This window comes from Nyctereutes procyonoides, unplaced genomic scaffold, assembly GCF_905146905.1.
Source record: "Nyctereutes procyonoides isolate TBG_1078 unplaced genomic scaffold, NYPRO_anot_genome, whole genome shotgun sequence".
NCBI lineage: Eukaryota > Metazoa > Chordata > Mammalia > Carnivora > Canidae > Nyctereutes > Nyctereutes procyonoides.
The window spans coordinates 47,749,470-47,775,312 of NW_026575020.1; the positions used below are offsets into that span (position 1 = coordinate 47,749,470).

General features: G+C 36.4%; 1 protein-coding gene across 2 annotated transcripts in view; it reads left to right on the top strand.

Moving 5' to 3' along the window:
* HELZ (helicase with zinc finger) overlaps positions 1 to 25,843 on the top strand; it is a 158,724-nt gene that overhangs the window by 65,376 nt on the left and 67,505 nt on the right. Inside the window, exons 15-19 of one of the 2 annotated variants that reach the window (XM_055326387.1) lie at positions 10,643 to 10,976; positions 11,778 to 11,908; positions 18,140 to 18,319; positions 18,806 to 18,910; positions 25,031 to 25,209. In XM_055326387.1, the coding sequence (XP_055182362.1) occupies positions 10,643 to 10,976; positions 11,778 to 11,908; positions 18,140 to 18,319; positions 18,806 to 18,910; positions 25,031 to 25,209 (929 nt within the window). The remainder of the gene's footprint in view (positions 1 to 10,642; positions 10,977 to 11,777; positions 11,909 to 18,139; positions 18,320 to 18,805; positions 18,911 to 25,030; positions 25,210 to 25,843) is intronic. The other variant, XM_055326397.1, reaches the window with a different exon arrangement.

Below are 25,843 nucleotides of genomic sequence, written 5' to 3' on the forward strand. Positions count from 1 at the left end.
TGGCTCAGCGGTTTGGCACCTGCCTTTGGCCCAGGGCGTGATCTGGGAGTCCCAGGATCGAGTCCCCCATCAGGCTCCTTGCATGGAGCCTGCTTCTCTCTCTGCCTGTGTCTCTGCCTCTGTGTGTGTGTGTGTGTGTGTGTGTGTGTGTCTCATGAATAAATAAATAAAATATTTTAAAAGAATATAATTTTAAGAATGAAATAATTTAGGGTCTCCTGGGTGGCAGTGAATTAAGTGTCTGCCATTGGCTCAGGTCATGATATCAGGACCTTGGGATGGAGCCCTGTGTTGGGCTCCCTGCTTAGTGGGAAGTCTGCTCTTCCCCCTTCCCTTTGCCTCTCTTCCTGCTTGTGCTCTCTCTCTCAAAAATAAATAAAATACTAAAAAGAATGAAATGGTTTAAATCTTCAGGAAAACTATTTGGTAATAGTAAAATACCTCTATAACCACTTAGAAATGCTTTAACTTATTTTACATTTTATCCATATGCCACAAATGAAGATCAAGAGTAAATTCAAAAGTCTATTTGAGTCATTATAGGAAGAGTAATCTTAGAAATGAAAGTTTGGGGCAGTTAGTTAAGTGTCTGACTTTTTCAGTTAAGTATCTGACTCTTGATTTCAGCTCTGGTTATGATCTCAGGGTTGTGAGATCAAGCCCTGCATTGGGGAGATTGAGATCCTTTCCCTCTGCCCCTCCCCCTGTTCTCTGCCCTTCCCCCTGTTCTTGTGTTCTCTCTCAAATAAATAAATAAATAAATAAATATGAAATAGGATTAGCTTTTGGAATATATCTAATTTCAAATTAAATGCTTGTAAAATTTACAGAGTTAGAATATATTTTTCATTGCTCTTAACACTTTGAATATGGTCATTAATGGTCTCTTACAAGACTTTTATTGATTGTGTCCATATGTGGTTCTAATGAAATAATTAACTTATTAAATAACAAGGACAGTGGCTTGTATCATGTATATTCACATTAATACGCATATGTTATTTACATGGTCATAGATTCCTTTTCCTTAGTAAAGAAAACATTGATAAAATCATAAATATTGTGATGAAATAGTGTTTAAAAACTTACTAGAATCTTACAAGACTATTTTGGAGTACTACAATAGAAATTCAGAAATTTTTTTTTTATGATTTTATTTATTTATTCATGAGAGACACAGAGAAAGAGAGGCAAAGACGTAGGAAGAGGGAGAAGCAGGCTCCACGCAGGGAGCCTGATGTGGGACTGGATCCCGGAGTGCCGGGATCATGCTCTGAGTCCAAGGCAGGCGCTCAGCCACTGGAGCCACCCAGGGGTCCCAGAAAATACTATGTATTAACTTTTATTTGGTTTTAGATGCCTGAGTGGCTCAGCAATTGAGCATCTGCCTTTGGCTCAGGGTGTGATCCTGGGATCTGGGATTGAGTCCCATATTAGGCTCCTCCTGGGGAGCCTGCTTCTTCCCCTGCCTGTGTCTCTGCTTCTCTCTGCGTGTCTCTCGTGAATAAATAAGTAAAAAAACTTTAAAAAATCCCCAAAACCAAATATATTGTTTGTTCAGGTTTAAAAATCATTCCAGATACATTACCTCAGAACTCATATCTAAAGACCATTAAGCTTATGGATTATTACATTAAAAATGAATTTTTAAAAATGGAAATTTGAGGCCTCTGAGTGATTCAGTGGGTCAAGTGTTGGACCCTTAATTTTGGCTCAGGTTATGATCTCAGGGTCATGAGATCGACCCCCCCCTTCAGCCTCCTTGCTGGGCATGGAGTTGGTGGAGATTCTCTTTCTCTCCCTCTCTGTCCCATGTCCGCACCCCCCTTCGCCACCCACCACATCCCCCCGCCCAACTCTCAGGCTCTCTCCCTCTCTTAAAAATAAAAGGAAATTGGGGATCTCTGGGGGCTCAGTGGTTTAGTGCCTGCCTTTGGCCCGGGTTGTGATCCTGGGGTCCTGGGATTGAGTCCCACGTTGGGCTCCCGGTATGGAGTCTGCTTCTCCCTCTGCCTGTGTCTCTGCCTCTCTTTCTCTATGTCTATCATGAATAAATAAATAAATAAAATCTTTAAAAAAAAATAAAAGGAAATTTGAACAGATAAAAGAATGATCCCTGTAGCCCTACAAAATTATAGAGGTCAGGTTCTTTTTTTTTTTTTTTTTTTTTACATTTATTTATTTATTTTTTTATTCATTCATGAGAGACGCATAGAGAGAGGCAGAGACACAGGCAGAGGGAGAAACAGGCTCCCCACCAGGAGCCTGATACGGGACTTGATCCTGGACCACGGGATTACACCCTGAGCCAACAGCAGGTGCTCAACTGCTGAGCCACCCAGGTGTCCCTGAAGGTCAGATTCTGATCAAGAAATTAAATGGATGGGCATCTGGGGAGCTTAGTCCGTTGGGTGTCTGTCTTTGGCTTGGGTCATGATTTTGGGGGCCTAGTTCCAGCCCTCCATCGGGCTTCTTGTTGTGGGGAGCCTGCTTCTCTCTTTCTTTTTGCCTGCCTCTCCCCCTGCTTGTGTTCTCTCTCTCTCTCTGTCAAATAAATAATAAAATCTTAAAAAAAAATTAAATAGATAAAAAGTTCACTCCAAGAGCACCTTGCAAAGGCTTCTTAAAGGCCATATAAGGGGCACCTAGGTGGCTCAGTGAGTTGAGCTTTTACTCTTGGTTTGGCTCAGGTGGTGGTCTCAGGGTCATTGGGTCAAGCCCTGCGTCAGGCTCTGTATCAGGCCCTGTACTAAATATGGACACTGAGTTCTCTGTTTCTCTCCTTTCCTTTCTTTCCCTCCTCCTTCCCTCTCTCCCCTTCTCCCTCTACCCTTCCCCCTTCTCTCTCTCTTTTTCAAATAAATAAAATCTTAAAAAAACCCATATAAGAGGGACTTGAAAATACCTGCAGCATGAAATGAACACTGGTGACAAACTAAGTTGGTATATTTTTGGAGGAGGGTTATTTGCTAGTTTGTATTAAAGGTATTTAGAAGTTTTGACCCTTTTGATATAGTAATTCTAGGAGGAATCGATCTTGAAGAACTAATCAGAGGTGAAGTTAAAGATGCCTGTAAACAAATTTTATCTTTCATAGAATAGTGAAGAATTAGTAAATTATGATATAGCCATATAATCTGGTGTTCCGTAACTACAGTTGTTCCCCCTTATCCATGATTTCATTTTCCGTGGTTTCAGTTAGCTGGTATCAACTGTGATCTAGAAGCAAATGATCCTTCTTGAGATCTATCATCAGTGATAATAGCCTAATGCTACGTCACTATGCTTATGTCGTTTACCTCACTTCATCTTATCACCCAGGTATTTTATCATTTCATATCATCACAAGAAAGTGTGGGTACTACACTAAGATATTTTGAGAGAGAGATGCCCTACATTCACATAGGTTTTTTTTTTTTTTTACAGTATATTGTTTTAATTATTTTATTTTAAGTTATTGTTAATTTCTTATTGTGCATAATAATAAAACTTCATTAAAGGTATGTATGGTTAGGAAAAAATATTATATAATGAGGTTTGGTACTATCCATGGTGCAGTTGCTGGGAGTCTTGGATCATATCCCATGCAGATAAGGTGGACTATTGTATTGAAATTATGTTCTTGAAGACTTTTCAAAACAGTAAAGATACTGATGTTACCATGTAAAGAGGAAAATATGCTAGTCATGAAAGTATCTGGTATAATTCTAATTTTGTATGTACATGCACATGTGAATATATTTGTATATAAAAATATTAGAAAAAATAAAAATAAAAATATTATAGTTACAGCATTACAAGTTCTAGTTGGTGAAATTATGAGTGATTTTTATGTTTTAATGTGGTTTTCTCTTTTGATGTGTTGTACAATGACCACGTATTACAATTAAAATATGAAAAAGCAAACAGAAATAGAAAGGAAGTTAGAACATTATCAGTTGCAGCACTTGATGATCCAGATGTAAAATTGCCCTTAGAGATGAAAAGAAAGATTGTAGTAAGAGAGCGTATAGTAGGAACATCTAAGCTTTCTCTTTTTTTTTGATCTTTAAAATAATTATTGGCTCAAATAGGGATGTTTACAAATTGAATATAAATCTCTAGGATCACTTTTTATGTGTTATATATGCTAACCACACAAGACTTTGAAGGATTTAAAGACAGAAAAGAGAATATTGCTAAACGTCTGATGTGACAAGTAGACAGTTACCGCGTCAGAGAATTCTGGAAGTTAGAAGTGATTCTCTCACCCAAAGGTAACCCTGGATGTGAATGCTGGTAAATTACGCTTCTGAAATTGACTAAAATTCTGTGAAGTACAGCATAGAATTGGTGCACATACAAAGCAGCAGATCCTCAGTAATTAAATGGAATTCTCAGAGGGTGTCTGTAAGCACATGGACAAGGGACAAATGACAGACATAAAGGATTTTCAAAAATCTTTTGCAGAGTTTTATATACTACTTAAAAACTTTTTATTTTTTGTTTTTTCCTTTCCCCTTTATAAACTTATTATTTGTATATATTTTAATGTTGCCTTGAATTTAATTCATATTTGATTGTTAATTCTTTAAAAATAACATGAAATATATTTTATTTTTTTTTGAAATATATTTTAAAAATGGATTTGAGAGGGTCTGTATGTAGCTACTAAACTATGCTGTAGTGTAGGAATCAGCAAACTTTTCCTATAAAGGGCTGACTAGAAACTATTAAAGGCTTTGTGGACTTGATATAGTCTTTGTTGCATAGCTTCTTTGTTTTGTCTTTATTTGTCTTGTTAGTTAAGGATATACAAAAACAGGCTGAAGTTTGGATTTGGTCTTTGGGTCATGCTCTAGTATGTCTGATTGGGTCATTTTACTTGTCTGTTCAGTCACTACCAGTCATCAAAGCAAACCCAAGTCACCATTAGAATGGTGAAGAATGTTTTGTTCTGGATTGAGACTCAATTTAAAGCCAGAGGACAATGGTATGGGTAAATGGACTCCTCCCTCAAATGACCTAGATGTGTGTGTATTGACAGTAAAATGTATTCCGTATGCGCAGGAATGTGCCTCTTTGAGATTTAGTCAGACTTTCCCATGAGTGATAATTTCCTAAGATCAAGATAATGTATTGGTCAGTTGTGAACTTTGACAATTTAAACAGAATATTGCTAATCTTGAAAGTGGTATCAAGGGAATTTATACTGATTTCTTGCATTTTATTTTATTTTTTTAAAGATTTTATTTATTTCAGAGAGAGTGTACATAAACATGGGGGGGGGGGGGAGGAAGCAGACTCCCTGCTGAGCAGAGAGCCTGATGTGGGGCTCCATTCTAGGACCCTGGGATCATGACCTGAGCTGAAGGCAGATGCTTAATCGATTGAGCTACCCAGGCGCCCCTGATTTCTTGCATTTGTAATTGTAAGGTTTGGATTATTATATTTTTACATGGTCACCTTAGCATGCCTTCCTTGAAAATGGGATTGAATGAAGTTCTTAAGATTAGACAAAATATATTTTGGCTTGAGTTTGGATGTAGTAATCAGTTTTATCTCTTTATTTTTTTACTTTAAGGAAAGGGATGATTTTCAAAGCAGTTCAGAAATTAAGATTTCTTTTTATATTAAATTTTAGTGTGAGATCTGTGGAGGTGGTAAGGATAATACTGCATTTCATGTAAGTTTTAGAAAATGCTTCTGAGTTCTTTCAAGATTAAAAGAAAAGTTTTCTCTTGTCTTCAGTTACATGTTGATAAGCATTCAATTATGATTCTACCTTGAAGTGAAATCTATTTGATTCTTAGATGCACATTTTCAAAAGAAATTGACTTTGGCTGAAGCTGTTGTGTCCATTAAACTGTGTATGGACACAGTGGCATGCCTAATCAGGTTGTTGTGGCTTCTCATTGCTGACAGCTGGCATGACAGGCCTGGTGTGTGGATGCACATTTCATCATTAAGATGGGTGAGGCGAGGCCTCTGTTGGGTATGCCTCAGTTCTGTTGCTCTGCCTCAATAAACCCAGATATTGGCTTATTACCTTGGTTGATTTTTGTTATCATTCATTTAGTCAGAAATTGTATAAAGTGAAATTCTCTATATAGCTTTGAAATTCTTTTAAAGTTACACTCAAGAGATATAACTATGCCAAGATTGATAGAGCTATATTTCTTTTAGCCAAGTATGATATTAAATTGGTCAAAATTTACTTGGCTGCTATTCCATTTCCCAAAAGGTTAGGAATTACATAAGCTTTAAGGCTGATTTCAAAATGTGGCAAGCAATAATGGAAAGATGGTTTTTCTTTTTATTAAGAAATAATCTTTGTTAATTGTAGGATATATTTTGTAGTCTAGGTATTTCTGAGTTATTAAATCATAAAACTATACATGTTCTAAATATTTAAGAAATCTTACTAATGTAATTTAGTTTTAGGCTATTAATATTTTAGAAAATTAAATATTCTACTAGCTGTAACTTCTGCTGGAAAGTCTATTATGCCTGTTAGGTCTGTATCTTTTACAGATGAGGAATCTTCTGGTGGAAAGCTGTATTTCTTAATACTTTTATTTTCTAGTGCCTCTACCTCAAGAGTTTTGTTGCAAGGCACAACTAAATGTCATAAGAGGATTCTCTTGTTACTTTAAGAGTGAGGTGAATTTTTCATGATTTCCTAGTTGTCATCAGGTGTTTTGGAATGGTAGCTTCTAAAATGGATGTAATAATAAAATTTTAATATATTGTCTTAGTTGAGAAAATATGCAATTTCTAGAGTTTGTTAGGGAATAATATAAAGTAGTTGAAATGGAAATATGTTGCCTGGAAAAAATCAGATTATTACAAAAATGTAAAATTAGTTCAATGAACAAAATTTATTGAGTATATAAAGTGTTAGGTTCAGACTAGCCACTACTGATTCTAAGACAAAAATGTTATATTTCCTTCTTCTTCAAAAGTTTGCAATCCATGAAATTGATGTATAACTCTGTATGTTAACTAACTGGAATTCAAATAAAAACTTAGAAAAAAGTTTGTTATCCAGTAGGGGAGACAGACCTATAAATACATAGTTACAATACAATGTAATTAACACTGCAATAGGAATGCACAAAGGCCCCATAGGAGGACATCTACCCCACATTAGTGAGGAGAAGGAGAAGTGAAGTCAAAGAGGGAATCAAGTCTGCTTTTGGGAACCAGATGGTGTTTAAGCTGAATTTTTATTTATTTATTTTTAAAGATTTTATTTGTTTTAAGTAGAGCATGAGAGAGTGTGTGCATGCACACAAGTTAAGGGACAGGCATAGGGAGAGAATCTCAAGTGGCCTTCCTGCCGAACACAGAGCTTATTGTGGAGCTCTGCCTTGCCCCCCGTGAGTTCATAACCTGAATCGAAGCCAAGAGTTGGACCCTCAACCAACTGAGCCACCTAGGTGTTCCTTTAAGCTGAATTAAAAACAACAGCAACAACAACAACAACAACAACAAAACCCAGGTAAAATTGTCAGATGAAGAAATAGGACAAATACATTAGTTGGAAAGAACAGGACATGAGAATAAGAGCATGGAATTTTGGAGGAAATTGCAAGTTGGTCATCCTAGCTGTAATGGAGGGCTCGCGTATGGAGTTGGATAGGATGGTGAGAGAGAAAGTTGGTTAAACCTTACCCTTAGAGCTAGATAAAGCTACTTATCATCAGACTTCGAGTTTGCAAAGATCCTGTGGTGGTGGTTTGGAGTATAGATTTGAAACCAATCATGTTAGGAGTTTGTTATAGTTACCTAAGTTCAAAACATTAAGATGAAGATAAATTAGTAGGAAGAGGAACCAATAGTAGGAGGAGGAACCAACAGCTTGGTGAAATTATGATGGGGGATTGAAGGATGGTGACAGACAAAAGGTCCAGGGTAACCTGGTTTCTGTCTTGGACACCTAGGTTGCTGAGAGTGCTATTGTCCAAGATGTGTCATACATGGAAAGACTGGTTTGGGGTGACAGGAGGGGATGTTGGATGGAGATTGTGTTTTGCTTGTACTGAGTTTGAAGAGCGTATAAGTGAAGGTGTCTGCTTGACAGTTGGGTTAACAGCCCTGAGCTGAGAGATCTAGGAGAGAGGGTGACCTCCCTTGATGAGAATCTACAGAGCAAGAACAGGGCAGGGTAGACTTTGAGCTGGTGGCCAGTGCTTGGGTGGAATATGGAGGAGCTGCTAGAAAGGTAAGACAAAAAGTAGGAGAGTATGACTTTCTGGAAGTCAGTAGAAAAGAAAGCGCAAAGTGATTACAAAGTTTAAAAACAAAACAAGACAATACTGTGTATCACCTTAAGCAACAAAGAGACTATTTCTAAATTAAGAATGCATTATAAGAAATTTCTTTTAGCTCGGAAAACTTTTAATGACCCTAAATCTCATGTGTGTATGTGGAGTACAAGGAATGTAAAAATTTCACTGTGTTTTGTGGTACTGGGGTGGCTCAGTGGCTGAGTGCTTTTGGCTCAGGTTGTGATCCCAGGATCCTGGGATTGAGTACCACATCAGGCTCCTTGCAGGGAGCCTGCTTCTCCCTCTGCCTATGTCTTTGCCTCTCTTCTCTCTGTCTCCCTCATGAATAAATAAATAAAATCTTACAAAAAATTTTTTAACTGTATGGCTATACAGCCATAGGTTTCTGTTCTTTTTAAAAGCATATATTTTATTACAAACAAAAAAGCAGGTGAACATAGATTATATGTAAACTGGGGAGTATAATATATGTAAACTGGGGAGTATAATATACTTTTATTTTCATTTTAAGACTGATTTTTTCAAATGTGAATTTAGTGCACATTCCAGTCTTTAAAGAGTCAAATGTAACTGGTAAGATACAAACTAGTTTGGATCTATGAAATATGAGAATGAGAAAAATATACTGTGATTTTTAATAATTCCACACATATGCAAATTCTGCTGGTATTCATTTAATCCCCATTTGAGCCTCCTTACTAAATATTAACTTTAGTATGTATTTATACGTTTTTGAAGTCTTACATGTTCTATTTTAAGGTTGCTAATGGAACTTGTAAACTCTTGTATATTGCATGCATGAATAGCTATTCAATTATTTTCCTTAAAGAGTTCTGTAACAGTGTTTCTGTATCCTTGTACTTTTCTGACTTTATTTTTATTTTTTTACTTTGATAATTTAAAGTATGTAAATAGACATATTAATTAACATTTTAATATGATTTTATTTATTCGAGAGAGAGACTGAGAGAGAATGAGAGTAGGAGGAGGTGCAAAGGGGAAGGAGAAGCAGATTCCTTGCTCAACAGGGAGCCTCATGTGGGGTTCAATCCCAGGATCATGACCTGAGCCATAGGTAGACATTTAACTGACTGAGCGACCTTCACTGACTGAGCAACCCAGGTGCCCCTTGATATGGTGTTTTTAATTAGATTTGTTTTCCTAATATTGTAAGCAGATGTTAATATTAAGAAAGTTTACAAGGTTTTAAAAAAGTTTTTTTTTCCTTAAGAATTTGTAAGATATTCTTAGCATCATGTATACAAAAGAAGATTTGAAACCAGACCAGTAGTACCATTAAAAAGTAGCCTTTTCCATAAATGGATGTATAGATTTTAAAACAACTTAATTTTTTTCATTCACATAATTTTAAATCTTCTGAAGAAAAAGTAGATGTTCCCTTTCCTCTTTTACCGCTTTGTCTTCTCTTCTTACAGCATCATTTCAGAATGGCAAGGGAGAAAGGTGTCTGTTACTTTAAATCTTTCTTCCACCTCCTACTTCTTGACCATGTAGATCTTGATTTTCCATACTTGCTTGACACACACATTCTCTCACACTCACTGCCTGTGAGTGACTCACTAGCCATTTCCTGACAAGTTAGCTCTTAACTTCTCTTCCAGTAATTCCTGCATGAGATCTGTCTCAGGGTAGTCACTAACAAAAGTTTATTCTGGATATTATTTGTTAACAGTATTGAAAGAAAAATTTCACAGTTTGAATCTTTTGGTAAGATATACTTGGAAAGTCTCAGTTTAATGAAGGGTTGTAGTTTCAACACTGCCTTACCTTCTGGCTTTAGGGGATTTTAAAGTTGTTGTTTTTTTCTCTTTAAGATTTTATTTACTTATTTATGAGAGACAGAGAGAGAGAGAGGCAGAGACATAGGCAGAGGGAGAAGCAGGTTACATGCAAGGAGCCCAATGTGGGACACAATCCTGGGACTTCGGGATCACGCCCTGAGCTGAAGGCACACAATCACTGAGCCACCCAGGTGTCCCGGATTTTAGTTTTAATGATCCCATGGTGTGTTCAAGCAGACTTTTGTATTAAACATGCAATATTTTATTTTATCAAAATATCATACTTAGCTTTATTTTAAATGTTTAGGTTTTAAAAATGTTTTCAGTTCAACTAAGTATGTATCTTTATAGCTTGGGTGAGAATTTATTCACTTAAAAATAGTTTGGTTGTTTCCAGCTTGAATTAAAGGCAGAAAGGTAGTATATGGTTTATAGCGCGATAGAGCAGAATTGACGATGAAGTTTTAGTTTTTTGCATGTTTAAATTAGATTTATTTTGTTCTAATCTAGTTTTTTTTTATGTTTTTGATGTAAAACATCCAAACTCATTTTCTATTTCTGATTTAGGTTCAACCTTAAAGTGCAGTTGCAGATTCTAGCAAGTTTCATGCTCACTGGAGTTTCTGGAGGTGCAAAGTATGCTCAGAATGGACAACTTTTTGGTCGCTTTAAGCTTACTGAAACACTTTCTGAAGATACTTTGGCTGGACGGCTGGTGATGACCAAAGTCAATGCTGTTTATTTATTACCAGTCCCTAAAGAGAAGTTAGTACAGACCCAGGGAACCAAAGAGAAGGTTTATGAAGCTACTATTGAAGAAAAAACAAAAGAATATATATTTTTAAGGATATCCAGGGAATGCTGTGAAGAACTTAATCTTCGGCCTGATTATGACATACAGGTGTGTTTTGAAGTGAGAAAACTTAATTATGGTTGTCTATAGTATCCTTGTTAGCTGATACAATTCTTCTAGTTTGGCTTTCCATCTTCTGCCATAACCTGAAGTGCCGTTGACTTTGAACTGTTATGGTGGTGGGTGGATAATTAGACCTCTGGTAACTGTCAGAGAAAACCAGTTTGATAATTGACATCTACAAGGTTTCAGTCTTACACGAGGCCAAACTTTCTGATTAGAATTTTAAATCAGTAAATGAACAGATTAAAGGAAACTAAGCCACAACCAGGACAGTTCTCATCTGAGTTGTGTCTGCTTGTGTTCTCTATTTATGGTTCTCCTCTGCCCTATGTAACTGGAAAGCCAGTGTGTCCTAGGCCTGGTTTTTATCACTTGAGAGATGATATTTCACGATGTTCTACTAATTTCATCAAGTATATTATTCATAGGAATATGGAGGAATCAGATAACCTTTATTTAGATATTAAGTGATTCACAAGCACTTCATTTTCTTTAGATGTAAAATGGGGTTAATAATGATATATACAGCATTGGTACTGGTAAATGAGATAATTTATGTAACGTGCATATTGCAATGCCTGACACTGTTCTGTTGCTTTTCTCAACACCTTAAGTAAACAGAGCAAAATTAGCCATAATAATTCTTATTAAAATAGAATTGCACTTAAAAGAATCTCTAAACTTGGCTTCCCAAAAAGGTTATCTCCACAAAATCTTCAAGCAAGCTGCAAGCATTGATGTTTGTGTTCATACATTTTTTAAAAAAATGTTTATTTTGTGTTTCAGGTTGAACTTCAGTTTCAGTTAAATCGATTACCCCTCTGTGAAATGCATTATGCGCTAGACAGGATCAAGGACAATGGGGTTTTGTTTCCAGACACCACTATGACTCCAACCATACCTTGGAGTCCCAACAGGTACAGGAAAGGAGATGTCTCACTAAAGGAAGTCATGTTAATGTTAAGTTGAATCTCTATATCAAGTACTGCCAATATGGTTTTATAAGCAAATTTACCATATTCTCCAGGAGCCATGTTTTAGTGAAGAAAGGAAAGTGAAAGAGTCTTAAAAGGAAACCTTTGGGGATCCCTGGGTGGCGCAGCGGTTTGGCGCCTGCCTTTGGCCCAGGGCGCAATCCTGGAGACCCGGGATCGAGTCCCACGTCGGGCTCCCGGTGCATGGAGCCTGGTTCTCCCTCTGCCTGTGTCTCTGCCTCTCTCTCTCTCTGTGACTATCATAAATAAATAAAAATTAAAAAAAAAAAAAAAAAGGAAACCTTTGATGTTCATCATGTACTTTCTTAACTTTTCCTCAGAGTCTAAATGAGTTCTGTTGCTTTTCTCAACACCTTAATTTGATAGAATGCCAAGTGATTCATGTATATTTCTGAGTATAAGTTGAATGGGAAAATTAGGACCTTTTAAAGTGTCTCAAACAGTTAATTTAAAATGATTTTTGAATATAGAAGATGTTTTTGTAATTTAGGAAAATGGAGAAAGTATCACAGAAGATAATATTTCAGAAACTGCTCTCATGTTAATGGTTGTATAAATATTTTCCTGCTTAAATTCACCTTGGCACAGCTTTATAAGTGTCTTTATAAGGGTACTTCTGATTTGTTTCCAAAATAACCATGACAGCTGTATGACTGCATCTTTCTTCTCATCCTTTTTCCTGAGTTTTTGTCTTCTTGGCCCTTGCTGCTACCCTGCTCATTCCTCCTTTCCTTTCCTTCCCTTTTTTTCCCTTTCCTTCTCTGTTCCCTTTCTCCCCTTTTTTTCATCTCAATGGCTCTACACAATAGAAGTTTATTTATTTACTTATCACCTGTGTCAGTCCAGTCCTGGTCAGGGGGCCCTGCTTTACCACTGATGGAGGCCCTAGTATCTTCAGTAAGTGGTTACCACGGTTTCATTCTTTGTGTTGACATGCAGCTGGCAGGCAGGGGAAGAATGAGCACAAGGGATCACATAGGAAATTTTTATGGGCCAGGCCTAGAAGTGGCATATATCTCTTCCCCTCACATTCCATTTCTTCCAGTTCTAAAAGTAAAACAAAGCACAGTATGCCTTACAACACAAAAACCAAATCATTTCTCCCTTATTTTGCTTCCCCTGACTATCCTTTTCCTATTCTTCTTTTTACTGCCAAACTTCTCAAGCAGGAGGAGTTTATATGTTTCCACTGTACTTTATACTCATCCTGTAATCTCTGTTTTCCACTTCCTCACTCTCCTGAAAGTAATCAGTGATTTACTAATTATAAAAGTCCAGTCTTCTCATTTCCCATTTGATTCACTTTCTCTGCACTCACCCCCCCTTCTTCCATTTTTATAGCCAGTATGTAATTTAGACCCGGATTATGTAGGTAGCCTTCTGGTTGGTCTTCTGTCCAGTAGTTTATGTTTCTGCTCTCTGGTCCAATACACATATTTCTTCCACAATTAGTTTGCTAAAATAATCACTTCATTTTAGTGATTATAAATCTCTGAAGGTGTCTCTTTGATATGTGGGTAGTCTGAGCAGCTGAACACCATCCTCTTGTTATGTGGTTTCTTTGACAGGGCTTTCCAACAGTAGCTTCAGATTTATTTTATTTTTTTTCTAGTTGACTTCCCCCTTACCCCTCTAAATCCCCATGCTCTAGTCATATTGAATTACCTTGAAGTTTGTTTAATTGGCCCTATACTTAATTTCTTACAATTTAAAAAAATTGTGGTAAAATTTACATAATACAGAACATACCCTCTAAACTATTTTTAAGTGTATATGCTTCAGTAGTATTAAGTATATTCACATTGTCATGCATCTTCAGAACTTTCTCATCTTATGAAACTGATACTTTATACCCATTAAACTCAGAGAGTCCCCCTATACCATTTTTATCTGTAAATGGTTTTCTCTTCCTGAAGTAATCTTTGCCCAATACTGATCTATTTATCTACCTGTTCTTTAAGATTTAATACAGTCCAAATGTTCTGTCCTTCAAGGAGATGAATCTGACTCTTTCATTTCATTATTCCAACAAAAAATTTCTCGAGTATCTGCTGTGTGCTAGATTCAGTCACTTTTGTGCTTTTCAAGCACAATTTATCTCAAATGAATTTTTGTCACTTGTGTGCATTTTTCCTCTTTTCATTATAGTCTGAGCTTTTTGAAGGAAGAGACCATGTCTCATTTATCTGTAAATCCTTAACAGTCTTACATGTTATAAATATATGACATATTTAAGTTACTAAGAGTTTCAAGTTTAGGAATGCCTGGGTGGCTCAGCAGTTGAGTGTCTGCCTTTGGCTTAGGCATGAACCCAGGGTCTGGGATCGAGTCCCGCATCCGGCTCCCTGTGAGGAGCCTGCTTCACCCTCTGCCTGTGTTTCTGCCTCTCTGTGTGTCTCTAATGAATAGATAAATAAAATGTTAAAAAAAAAAAAGTTTCAAGTTTAAAGAAGGAAATTAGGGTTTCAAATGTGAGAGCATATCAGTAAACTTTTTTTTTTTAATTTTTATTTATTTATGATAGGCACACAGTGAGAGAGAGAGGCAGAGACATAGGCAGAGGGAGAAGCAGGCTCCATGCACCGGGAGCCCGATGTGGGACTCGATCCCGGGTCTCCAGGATTGCGCCCTGGGCCAAAGGCAGGCGCCAAACCGCTGCGCCACCCAGGGATCCCCATATCAGTAAACTTTTAGGCATGTATTTGATACATTTACCTCTGAAAATTATATTGTATGTAACAGTACATTCAAATACCACTGACTGCAAGTGTTAACTGCAAAAGTAAGTAAGAAAATGTCAAGTAACAAAAAACTTTTGAGCAGGAAGAGATTCCATACCCCTGTAATTTAATAGTAACTAAAAGGTGTCTTTGGAGTATAGGAATATACTGAGAAACCATTAGCCATTTAAAATCTTTTCTGGGATAAGGTGGAATAAAGATAGATAAATGAAGTTGAGAAATTATTCTCGAGCATGTGGTCTCTAAATTAATTATGAAAATATATTAGACCAGGGGAAAAGGGGACTTTGAATCAATGTGGTTCAAGGATTAAATAATTTTTATTCAGAATGAGCTTGAAGAGACTATATCATTTTAAACTGTGAAAATCAGGATGTCTTACCAGCATATCTATTGTAAGTCGTCTTTCCTTTATTGAGCAGGTGGTACACTAAAGACAACTTGTGCCCATTGGCCTCCCTCATTCATCACCGGAAATTATAGATGGTTTCTGGTCTGCTCTGAAGCACTTATTTACACTGAAGCAATTGATAAGTAGAATGGACTATAAAAATAAAGAGATAATGTATTAGAACTATACCTATAAATTTGTCATGAATGTCTTAGATTTATACTTTTGTATATAATTGTCTCATTTATAAGTTCTTTGAAGTCACTAAATTTGAAGGATTAGAGTGTTTTTTTAAAACTTTGTTTTTGAAAGTGTGTATTGATGGAGTAGTGTGTCATTTTTTTGAGATTCTCAGAGAATGTAGTAATAGAAACTAACATTAATTGAGCACTTATCGCTCAATTATTTTTCTGAACAGCTTCCATGTATTGTCTCATTTCACCTTAGAATGACCATCTGTTGCATGTTGTTATCTCCATGTATAGATAAAGAAGCCACTGGGGTCAAGTATGAATGCAAATAACAGTTTATTGAACTAACTGTGGCTTAGACAAGTAGAGATAGAAGCCCAGAGGCAGATGGTCTAGGATTTGCAAAGGCTCCATAGTACCATCAGGGACTGAAGTCTCTCCTCCTCTCTGCCATGGAGCATGTTGGTTTTATTCTTTTTGTCTGTTACTTCTTGATTATAAGTGGCTGCTGCAGTTTTGTTTGCCAGGATCTCATTCTAGCCAGGTGAAGGAGGAAGGTAGAGGGGCAAGAGGGCTTTCTCCTGTTGAGGCTTTGTGTTTTGTTGATTAACAGAAGCCCTTCTCAGGGACCTCTTCTTATAAGCTCATTGACCAGAGTTGGAGCTCCAGAAGAGGAGGCTGAAAAATGAAGTGTTTTAGCTGTCTAGGCTTAGTAGTAGAGGAAGGCAGAGGAGATGCCATGAATGATTTGAGTTTCTCCAAATACATTATATGTAGACTTAATGATCACCTAATTTCCTCTTTTACAGAAAATGGAAAATTGCTAGATGCTGGCAGAGTTATAAGTACATAGGCTCTTTAATGAATAGAGATTCTTTGAAGTAAAAAGCTTGAGCTTTAGTGAATGGTTTCCAGGAAATCTAGTGCAACTGGTCAGAGTACTTTTGTTTTTTACATAAAAATCTTAAGTTTCAGAAAAATAAGTAATGGTATGTTTATGTAGTCAAAGTTTATTTTCTAAAGTTTTATATTTCCTTGGAGACTTTCATTTGTTTGAAATTATCTATCAGTATATAGCATTAGTTATAATTTTTTAAAACTGAAAATATTAAGATTTCCCATGAATGACTAGCTTCTTATTACAGTAGAGGACAGCATCCAAGAGAAGGGATTTTTCTGGTCTAAACCATGTTCTCTTCATGTAGGATTGTTTTGTAGGCATTTTGAGTGTAAATTTTTTAAGCATCCCTTTACACACCCTTCCTATTTTGGATCACATCGCTATCATTTTTACCATAGTTGTTGCAATATTTAGTATTTTAATTGTAGTTGTGAGAAAGAATGCTGTTGATTCTCCACTTGGTTTGATCCCTTTTAGCATCTGCTGTTCGTTTAAATCTTCAAAACTTAGCCAAGTCATAGAAGGGACACTCGTAAGATAGATCCCATTACAGCAGCCATTTGTGCTACTATGACAGGTGTTCTCTATGCTGAAAAATAGAACAGATGTACATTATGTGTATGTGGGAAAATATTAGAAAACATTTCATATTGTTTCGCCTTTGATACTTTTTTTTAAAAAAAGATTTTATTTGTTTATTTGAGAGAGAGATAGTGACAGAGATAGTAAGAGAGCACAAGAGAGAGCAGGAGCTGGGAGAAGAGGGAAAAGCAGGCACTCCACTAAGCAGAGAGCCTGACTCAGGGCTTGATCCCAGGGCTATTGTATCATGACGTGCGCTGAAGGCAGACTCTTAACCAACTGAGCCACCCAGGCACCCCTCTTTAAAAAAAAGCAAACAAAAAACTTATTTTCTGAATTAAGAATGTTGTGAACGTTTATTATCTTTTAACCAGGAACAAACAGGTTTTTCTTTGCCTCTTGTTTTATTTTATTTTATTTTTTTTAACTTTTTAAAAAAATTTTATTTATTCATGAGAGAGAGAGAGAGAGAGATATGCATAGACACAGGCAGAGGGAGAAGCAGGCTCCATGCAGGGAGCCCGATGTGGGACTCGATCCCGGGTCTCCAGGATCACACTCCAGGCTGCAGGCAGCGCTAAACCGCTGCGCCACTGAGGCTGCCCTGCCTCTTGTTTTAAATTTCACTAAAGAGAGCTTTCAGGGGACTAGAATTTGAAATTCAGTTTGTCTCCATTTTACATTTTACTGATGGTACAAAGAAACTAATACTAATTTATTACCAGAAAAAAAAAGTTTTTTGATCTTTTTACGTAACAGAGGTAAATTACATTTTTGAGACTTTGCCATTACTATTTATAGACTTGGTAGTGGCTAGACTAGGAGTGTGTGCTTTCTTTAGTTATCAAAATCTCTTTGCACTTAGAATAGGACACAGTAATTTTTTTTAATAAATTAATTTTTATTGGTGTTCGATTTACCAACATACAGAATAACACCCAGTGCTCATCCCGTCAAGTGTCCCCCTCAGTGCCCGTCACCCATTCACCCCCACCCCTAGTTCATTTCCCAGAGTTAGAAGTCTTTATGTTCTGTCTCCCTTTCTGATATTTCCCACACATTTCTTCTCCCTTCCCTTATATTCCCTTTCACTATTATTCATATTCCCCAAATGAATGAGAACATACACTGTTTGTAGGACACAGTAATTAAAGTGAATTTTGATCTACATGGTGAAGCACCCTGTACCAACTCTGTTGGGTAATTTTCTGAAAAGAATAAGCATTTGTTTTTGTAGATGCTCTGCTTCTTCAGTATTTTTAAGGGTTCAGTAAAATTTAAGATTCTTTTGTTTTGCTTATTTATAATAAGATGGATGCGTTTAAAATAAATTTTTATTTTCTATAGACAATGGGATGAACAGCTGGATCCTCGGCTAAATGCAAAACAGAAAGAGGCTGTTCTGGCCATTACAACTCCACTTTCAATACAGCTGCCTCCTGTCCTCATCATTGGACCCTATGGGACAGGCAAAACGTTCACTCTAGCTCAGGCCGTCAAGCACATACTCCAGCAGCAAGAGACGAGGTGAGATGGTGGTATGTGTGCTCCAATTTCATCAGTAGGGCACAACCTCTGTTCTTATTGTGAGTACAAAGCTAAGGATAGCAAGACCGTTTAATTCAGCTTGGGAAACAAAGACCCACACCCAAACCCCAAAGGACTAAAATTTGAATTCTTTTAAAATATACTGTTAAAAAATTGGCACTTTTAAATAGCCATTAGAACTCCCAAGTCTGCTACAAAATTGTAATATATGTTAGAGCCAAAGAGTTGGGTGCAGGAAAAAAGTTCTGTGTAATAGATTTAAAAATAATTTGGGGGAGCTTATTTCCTTTACAACTTAAAGAGTAATACAGTTTTCTGAAAACATCATTGAATAAAATGTTGAAGAGTGCTGAGTAGGTTGAGGGAAATGTATGATATTAAGATGGCCACTGCTTTTGTTTGGTATTATACTGCTTGAGTAGTTTTGTGTTTTATCATTCGTTTTATTTGCACCATTTATTTCAGCAGGATCCTCATTTGCACCCATTCTAATAGTGCTGCTGACCTCTACATAAAGGATTATTTACATCCATATGTAGAAGCAGGCAATCCCCAGGCAAGACCTCTCAGGTATTTTTTAAGGCTTATTATGTATCTGTATCATACTTTATTATTCTTAAGAAAAGGTGTCTGTAAAGATTTTAGTACCTTTGAGAACATGAAATCTTTAACTGTATTGGCATTTGGAGGTGATGCCTTTTGAAGCAGTCATTTAAAATCAAGGAAAAATTAAAAAAATCTTTGATCATTTCTTAAACATTAAGTAAAGAGAAAGACATCCTTTTTTAAGTTTTGTATATAAAAATGTTGTTACGATCTGAGCAGATTTTGATGTGTACCTCTAATAGCTACTATGATGAAATAATATAAAAATGATTTATTTAAATTAAATTTAATTAAAATTCTAGGATATTTTGCATGGCAGAGTAGTCATGCAGTAGATATAAAATTTTGACTGTCATCATGCAGGTAATATCATAGAAGCTACACTTTAGAGGAGCATGAAATACTGAAATGATTACTACAACAAAATGTAATTGACTGGTATTTACAACTTTTTGCTATCATTTAAGAGACAAAGTATCAAAGAAAAGTTTATGTTCATAGAGAAAGGTTGTCGTGAGTGTATATGGATATGAAATGTACTTAAGTACAGATTGTGGGGAATAAATCCTTTTCTTCAGAAAACAATAAAGAATCATTAAATGGTTGTTTATTACACCATTTGCTTTCATTGTTATATGAATTAATGTTTAGTTTTGCCATTTTACAAACTAATATGTCATGCCCTATGTTATTCGAATACAATTACTGCTTACAAATTAATTTCTAACCACACTTTTGAATCATAATCCACTAACTTTTTATTTCTAGTTGAGTCCAGGCATGAAAAAATGAGATTATGCTATCTAATTCTTAATAACCACAACCAAAGCTGTTTGAATGATTTTACAATTGCATTAAAAAGAACAAATGAGGGATCCCTGGGTGGCGCAGCGGTTTGGCGCCTGCCTAGTGGAGTAAAAGCCCCCCTCAAATCTTGATTGATTTAGGATTGGTCATTTGATTTTTGGGGCTGAAGAGCTGTTGTTGATAAACATTAACATCTACCATGTGACTAGCATTATGTTTAACTTTTCCCACTTAAAATTATGTTTTGGAGGTTATAATCCAACAGGTTATAATCCAATGTGTAGAATAAGAAGTTACGTTTTAATAGTGTATATGTATAGTTGTAATGGTCTAGATACAGAAACTTGCTCTCTAGCAGAAAAATCTCACCTCTCCTCAAGCTTGAAGAGTGGTTTATTTATTTATTTATTTATTTTTTTTTGCTTTTTTTAAATTTTTATTTATTTATGATAGTTACACAGAGAGAGAGAGAGAGAGAGAGAGAGAGAGAGAGAGAGAGGCAGAGACACAGGCAGAGGGAGAAGCAGGCTCCATGCACCGGGAGCCCGACGCGGGATTCGATCCCGGCTCTTCAGGATCGTGCCCTGGGCCAAAGGCAGGCGCCAAACCGCTGCGCCACCCAGGGATCCCAAGAGTGGTTTATTTAAATAGAAGTTTCAGGTTATTCCATTTAGTTAAATGGAATGAAATAAGAAAGGCTTGATTTTTTTCCTAAGTATTTTCTTTTTGTGGCCCTACATTTTCACCACTGTATATCTCTTTGAGAATGGTGTTAAAAAAAAAAGAAAAAGAAAAAGAAAGGAGAATGGTGTTAACTTGTAAGTGTATTCCCTAGGAGGGTAGTGCATTGAATTATTAAAATTTATTAGTGCCATCTGTTATTACATTTACTCAGATTAATTTGTAATTATCCTGAGGGATGACAAACATGAGAGGTATGGGAGGGGTGGGGTAGAGGAAATTAGCATGGTGGAGTCCTCTGGGGGAGATTAGTTTTATCTGAATTGTCCCAGGATGCAGGGGAAAGAACACAAGGGGACACTAAGTGTCTGCACGTGACCTTGAAGGTGTGCTGTCTGTGGCATAAGACCCATGAAGAGTTTGCCTTCTACATCTTGTAGTCTCGAGTGGGACTGGTAAATGCCGTAAAGTGTGAAAATGGTCATAAACATTTAATACAGTAAATATGTTTAAATATGTACACTTATGGTTGAAATGTATAAAATTTATTGCTTCCAGGAGTTGAGTTTAAAATGCCAGGGTTAAAAAAAATAATAATAAAAAAATAAAATAAAATGCCAGGGTTGGGGGTTTTAGGAACCATTTTAGATTACATTTCGTTTTGGTTTTTACTTCTTATTTCATTAGAATTAGTAGACTTCAAGGTATAGGAGGGCACCTGGTGGCTCAGTCGGTTAAGTGTATGCCTTCGGCTCATGGGATTGAGTCCCCACATCGAGCTTCCTGCTCAGCGGGGAGTCTGTTTTCTACCTCTCCCTCTGCCCTTCCCCCAGTCATGTGTGCACTCTCTTTCAAATAAATAAAATCTTAAAAAAAAATGTTGGGCCAGAGAGGAAGACACAGTTTCTGTGTATAGTTCTGAAGATTGGTAACTGGTTCTGGCTGACTTACTACTTTATAATTATCTATGGAGAGAGTATATATTTATTGCTTTCTGGGCAAATAGAATATATTTGTTGTTTTCTATAGATTTTCAAAGTAATAGATTATATTCTGGGATAATTCTGATTCTGATTCTATAGTATCTTAAGTAATATTTTGAGGGGTTATTATATATGAATTCAATACATGAATAAAATTTCAGTGAATTAAAATTATGTAATACCAGATAATCTGCTACTTTAACAGTCGTAATTCATATTAAGATCTGTGGATGGTTTCTTCCTAGAAATATGTAAATTACTTAATTGGTGTCACATTTCATACTGTGAGCTTGAAGGTGTCACTTATCACTGTTCTCCAGTTTTGAAAAGTGTTGCTTGTGTTTTGAATAGCCTTATAGACAGTGTGTACCTTAAATGTTGCACAAAGTGAAAGTACCGAGAAAGTATTTAAGTCTTTTTGAAGTCAACACTTTTAAGGAATATAGGCTTAATGATTAAACTTTGTCTTACTAGTTTCAACTTGAGGTGACTTTCCAAGGTAATTGCAAAAAAAGTCAGTAGTGAGACTTTTAGAATTTCAATTTTTATTTTTTCTTTGAGGGAGAAGTGGTGCTTGGTATTAGTATTGATAAATAATTTGCAAAACCTTTTTTCCAGCTTTACAATTAAATGTTCATGTAGGAAAGTATGGAAAATATAGAAAAGAACAAGAAGAAAGTAAAAATTATACTCTCAGCACACAGAGATAAATACTACTAACATTTTAGAGTTTAGTTTCTAGTAATTTCTATGTTTAAATGCACATATTTTAGTTAATGGAATCATAATTTGTAAATGATTTTCTTCAGATAATTGGTAAAATGAGATTTTTCATTTACTTAAGTAAATTCTGCTTTGCTTGTCTAATTAAACTTTTTTTTTTAAAGGTTTCATTTATTCATGAGAGACAGAGAGAGAGAGACAGAGACACAGGCAGAGGGAGAAGCAGGCTCCATGTGGGGAGCCTGACGTGAGACTCAATCCCTGGTCCCCAGGATCACGGCCTGGGCTGAAGGTGGCGCTAAACTGCTGAGCCACCCAGGCTGCCCTAATTAAACATTTTGTATTAAGACCTAAAACAAAACAAAACAAAACAACAACAAAAAAAAGACCTAAAACATGTTGTTTAATATTTTTATATCTTTTATTATTTATTTATTTTAAAAAAGATTTTATTTATTTATTTGTGAGAGAGAGGAAGAGAGCATGAGCAGGGGGAGGGCAGAGAGAGGGAAAAGCAGACTCCCTGCTGAGCAGAGAGCCAGATGTGGACCTGGACCCCAGGACCCCGGGATCATGACCCCAGCTGAAGGCAGATGCCTAACTTAGTGAGCCACCCAGATGCCCCCATATTTACATCTTTAGAAGTGATATTGGTTAGTTTTACTAAGGTTACTGTCCTTCCTATCAGAATAATGTTTTAAAATATATTTCTTAATTTTTCTCTTCTAATTTATATTTAGGTATATTTATTATTACTGTTACTTTTGCTTTGCTTAAAGGTAGTAACCAGTTTAAGTGTTTGATGAAGGTGAAAACACATTTTAGAATATCATAAGGTTAGGTTTTGCACATATTACATTTGAGCTGCCTTTGAAATATCCTAAAGGAGACAAATGTTAAGTAAAAAGCTGGATATGCATCCTGGAGCTCAGAGATGAGGTCTTGGCTGGAGGAGAAAAATGTGAATTGCTAGAGTATTGGTAGTGATTGAAGCCATGTGTCTGGTGTAGATGGTCAGGAAAAGAACAGAGCCTTAAAAGAGAAATGTGTGGGGAACCCTAACCTAGAGAGGAAGACAGAAGGCAAGGAGAAGCTGAGTCACAGAAGCTGAGGGAAGAGAGCGTTGCAGGCAGGGAACCATCAAGAACCTATATGCTGCTAATAAGTCAAGCACTGTGATGGGCCTAGAGAATATCCCAAAGATTTAATAATGTAGACGTCTATCCCTTGATTGGACCCTATGCTCTCCGAAGTTCTCTTCTACTTCTTTAACTGCTTCTTGCCAATTATCTTTACTGTTTCCCTCTCCTTTTGCCTGCCTCTGAAAGTTGGAGGAGTCATCACTCTTCCAACTAGTTTCTTCTAGTCCCAAGGCTTAAATACTATCCCATTTGTATACTTCTTGTCCCAGACTTTCTCCTGAACTTCAGATTTACATATACCCCTGCTTATTGAATATCCCCCCCTTGGATGTCTGCTGCTCAATTTGTCCACAGTTGAATTCTCAGCCCCCACTTCAGATCTGTTCCTCACTTTCACCATCTTTGTAAATACCATTGTCATTCATCTAGTTTGAAAGGTAAAGAATCATCCTTTCTTTTAAATCTGATTCACCCGTAAATCCCGTCAGCATTACTCTCAAAGTATGTAGCGGATCCAGCTACCTTCACATCTTTATTGTTACCATCCTGGTCCAGGCTGTTAGTTTTTCTTGTTCAGAGCCTTACAGCAACCTCCTAACTTGTCTCCCTGCTTCTGTCCTCTGCCCCTGCTTCTGTTCCAGTCAGTCATGTGTTGCAGCCAAGCTTATAGTGTCTGTGAGGCATAATCATGTACATGTCTTCCCAAGTTTGTGTTCATTAGCATCATGTTGGTGGCTTGAAATTGGCCATGGTAGTAGATTTTATACCACAGAAGTCAGCAGACACTACAGATCAGCTCCACCCGTTTCCTCCAAGCTGATTGTTCAACATTTACCAGCATACCACTGTCCAGCCCTTTCCTACCTCCCTGAACTATATATTCTGTCAGAGAAACAGTGGTCCTTTAACAACATAATTCAGATCATGTGACTGCCCTGTCAGAACTCTGATGGCTTTCCATTAAAATTAGAGTAAAAGCCTTTATGAAAGCCTGGAAGTCATGTGATTTGCCTTTGTGCTGCAGCATAGTAGACCCCCAGTAGATATTTGTTATATGCCAGTGGGTTAGAGATGGGTGGGTGGATGGATGGATGAGTTGTTTTTATACCATTTTAGTAGTCTGTTGCATGAGGCCTATTAATGTTTTTCTTTTGCAGTTAGTGGAGGAGATGCTCTTCTTTAAGATTTTTCTGGTTGTCTAAAATTTAACTTTATTGTTAAATTTCCTTCAGATAATTTCCTTTAAATAAATCTCCTTTAGAACTTTAGATAGAGGTCTATTTAGATACAAGTATAAAAATATATTCTGAAGTGAAATACAGATAACATTTAAGTTTCTATTGTGGATGTGCAATTTATTTTTATTAGCACAGATAATTACAATATGAATTAAGTATATTTTTGTAAGAATATTCTAGGAAAAAAGTAATTCCCAAATAGGAATGTTTTGAACTTGAAAAAAACTATAGTGCTTATGAATTCTTTGTGTGAACTGTTTGTGTGAACACAGCGTGTTTATGAACACTTAAAAATAATGAGATATTTTATGATGGTGCATATGCTTTCTGTTTGAATCCTTTTTTGGTAGGGCATAGTCACAGTTGTATGTTAAATTCTAATTCAGTAGAGTGTTAATGATTACCAGATTTATTAATTTCTGGATATGGTAGTCTTAAATAATACTGTCAGTTTTTTTATTATATTGGTAACATGTTAATATAAATAGGAAATATTATCTTCTTTTATAGGGTATATTTCAGAAATCGCTGGGTAAAGACTGTCCACCCAGTTGTGCATCAGTACTGTTTGATCTCAAGCGCACATTCCACCTTTCAGATGCCACAGAAAGAAGATATTCTTAAACACCGAGTGGTTGTTGTTACATTGAATACTTCCCAGTACCTCTGTCAGTTGGACCTTGAACCTGGTATGCTGACTCAAGACACAGATAGGGTGTCTCTGAATGCATAGGGCTTCTGCATTCGGTTTAGATCAGGGGTTGGCAAACTATAACCTGTGGGCCAATTCTGGCCTGTTGTCTGTTTTTGTAAATAAAGTTTTATTGGATGGAACATAGCCATGCCCATTTATTTACCTATTTATTATGTATGGGTGCCTTTGTGCCACAGCAGCTGAGTTGAGTAAATGCAACAGAGATTGTATGGCCAACACAACCTAAAATATATACTGTTTGGCCCTTTACCAAAAAAAAAAAAAAGAAAAAAAAAAAGTCAGCCCCTAGTTTAGACATTTGAGTGACCACTGTTCTATTTGTTCCCTGATCTGAGGGTATTTACTTACTCTTGGTCAGGTGAAAATTCAAATTTGGATAGTTTTGGTCTTTTTGTTTGTTTTACAATTTTCTCAGGTTTTTTAAAGTACTTTTGTGTTATACAGTGTAGAGACAGCAATCATAATAGGTTTTTTAGACCTATTATTAAGATTATTTAAGTGTAGGAATTTGTAAAAATCAAACTAATATCGTATGAAGTACAGATATAAAGTGACAGGTAATTCTGATAAGAATAGCAGAACTTCCACCAAAAAGTGGTACCACTTTA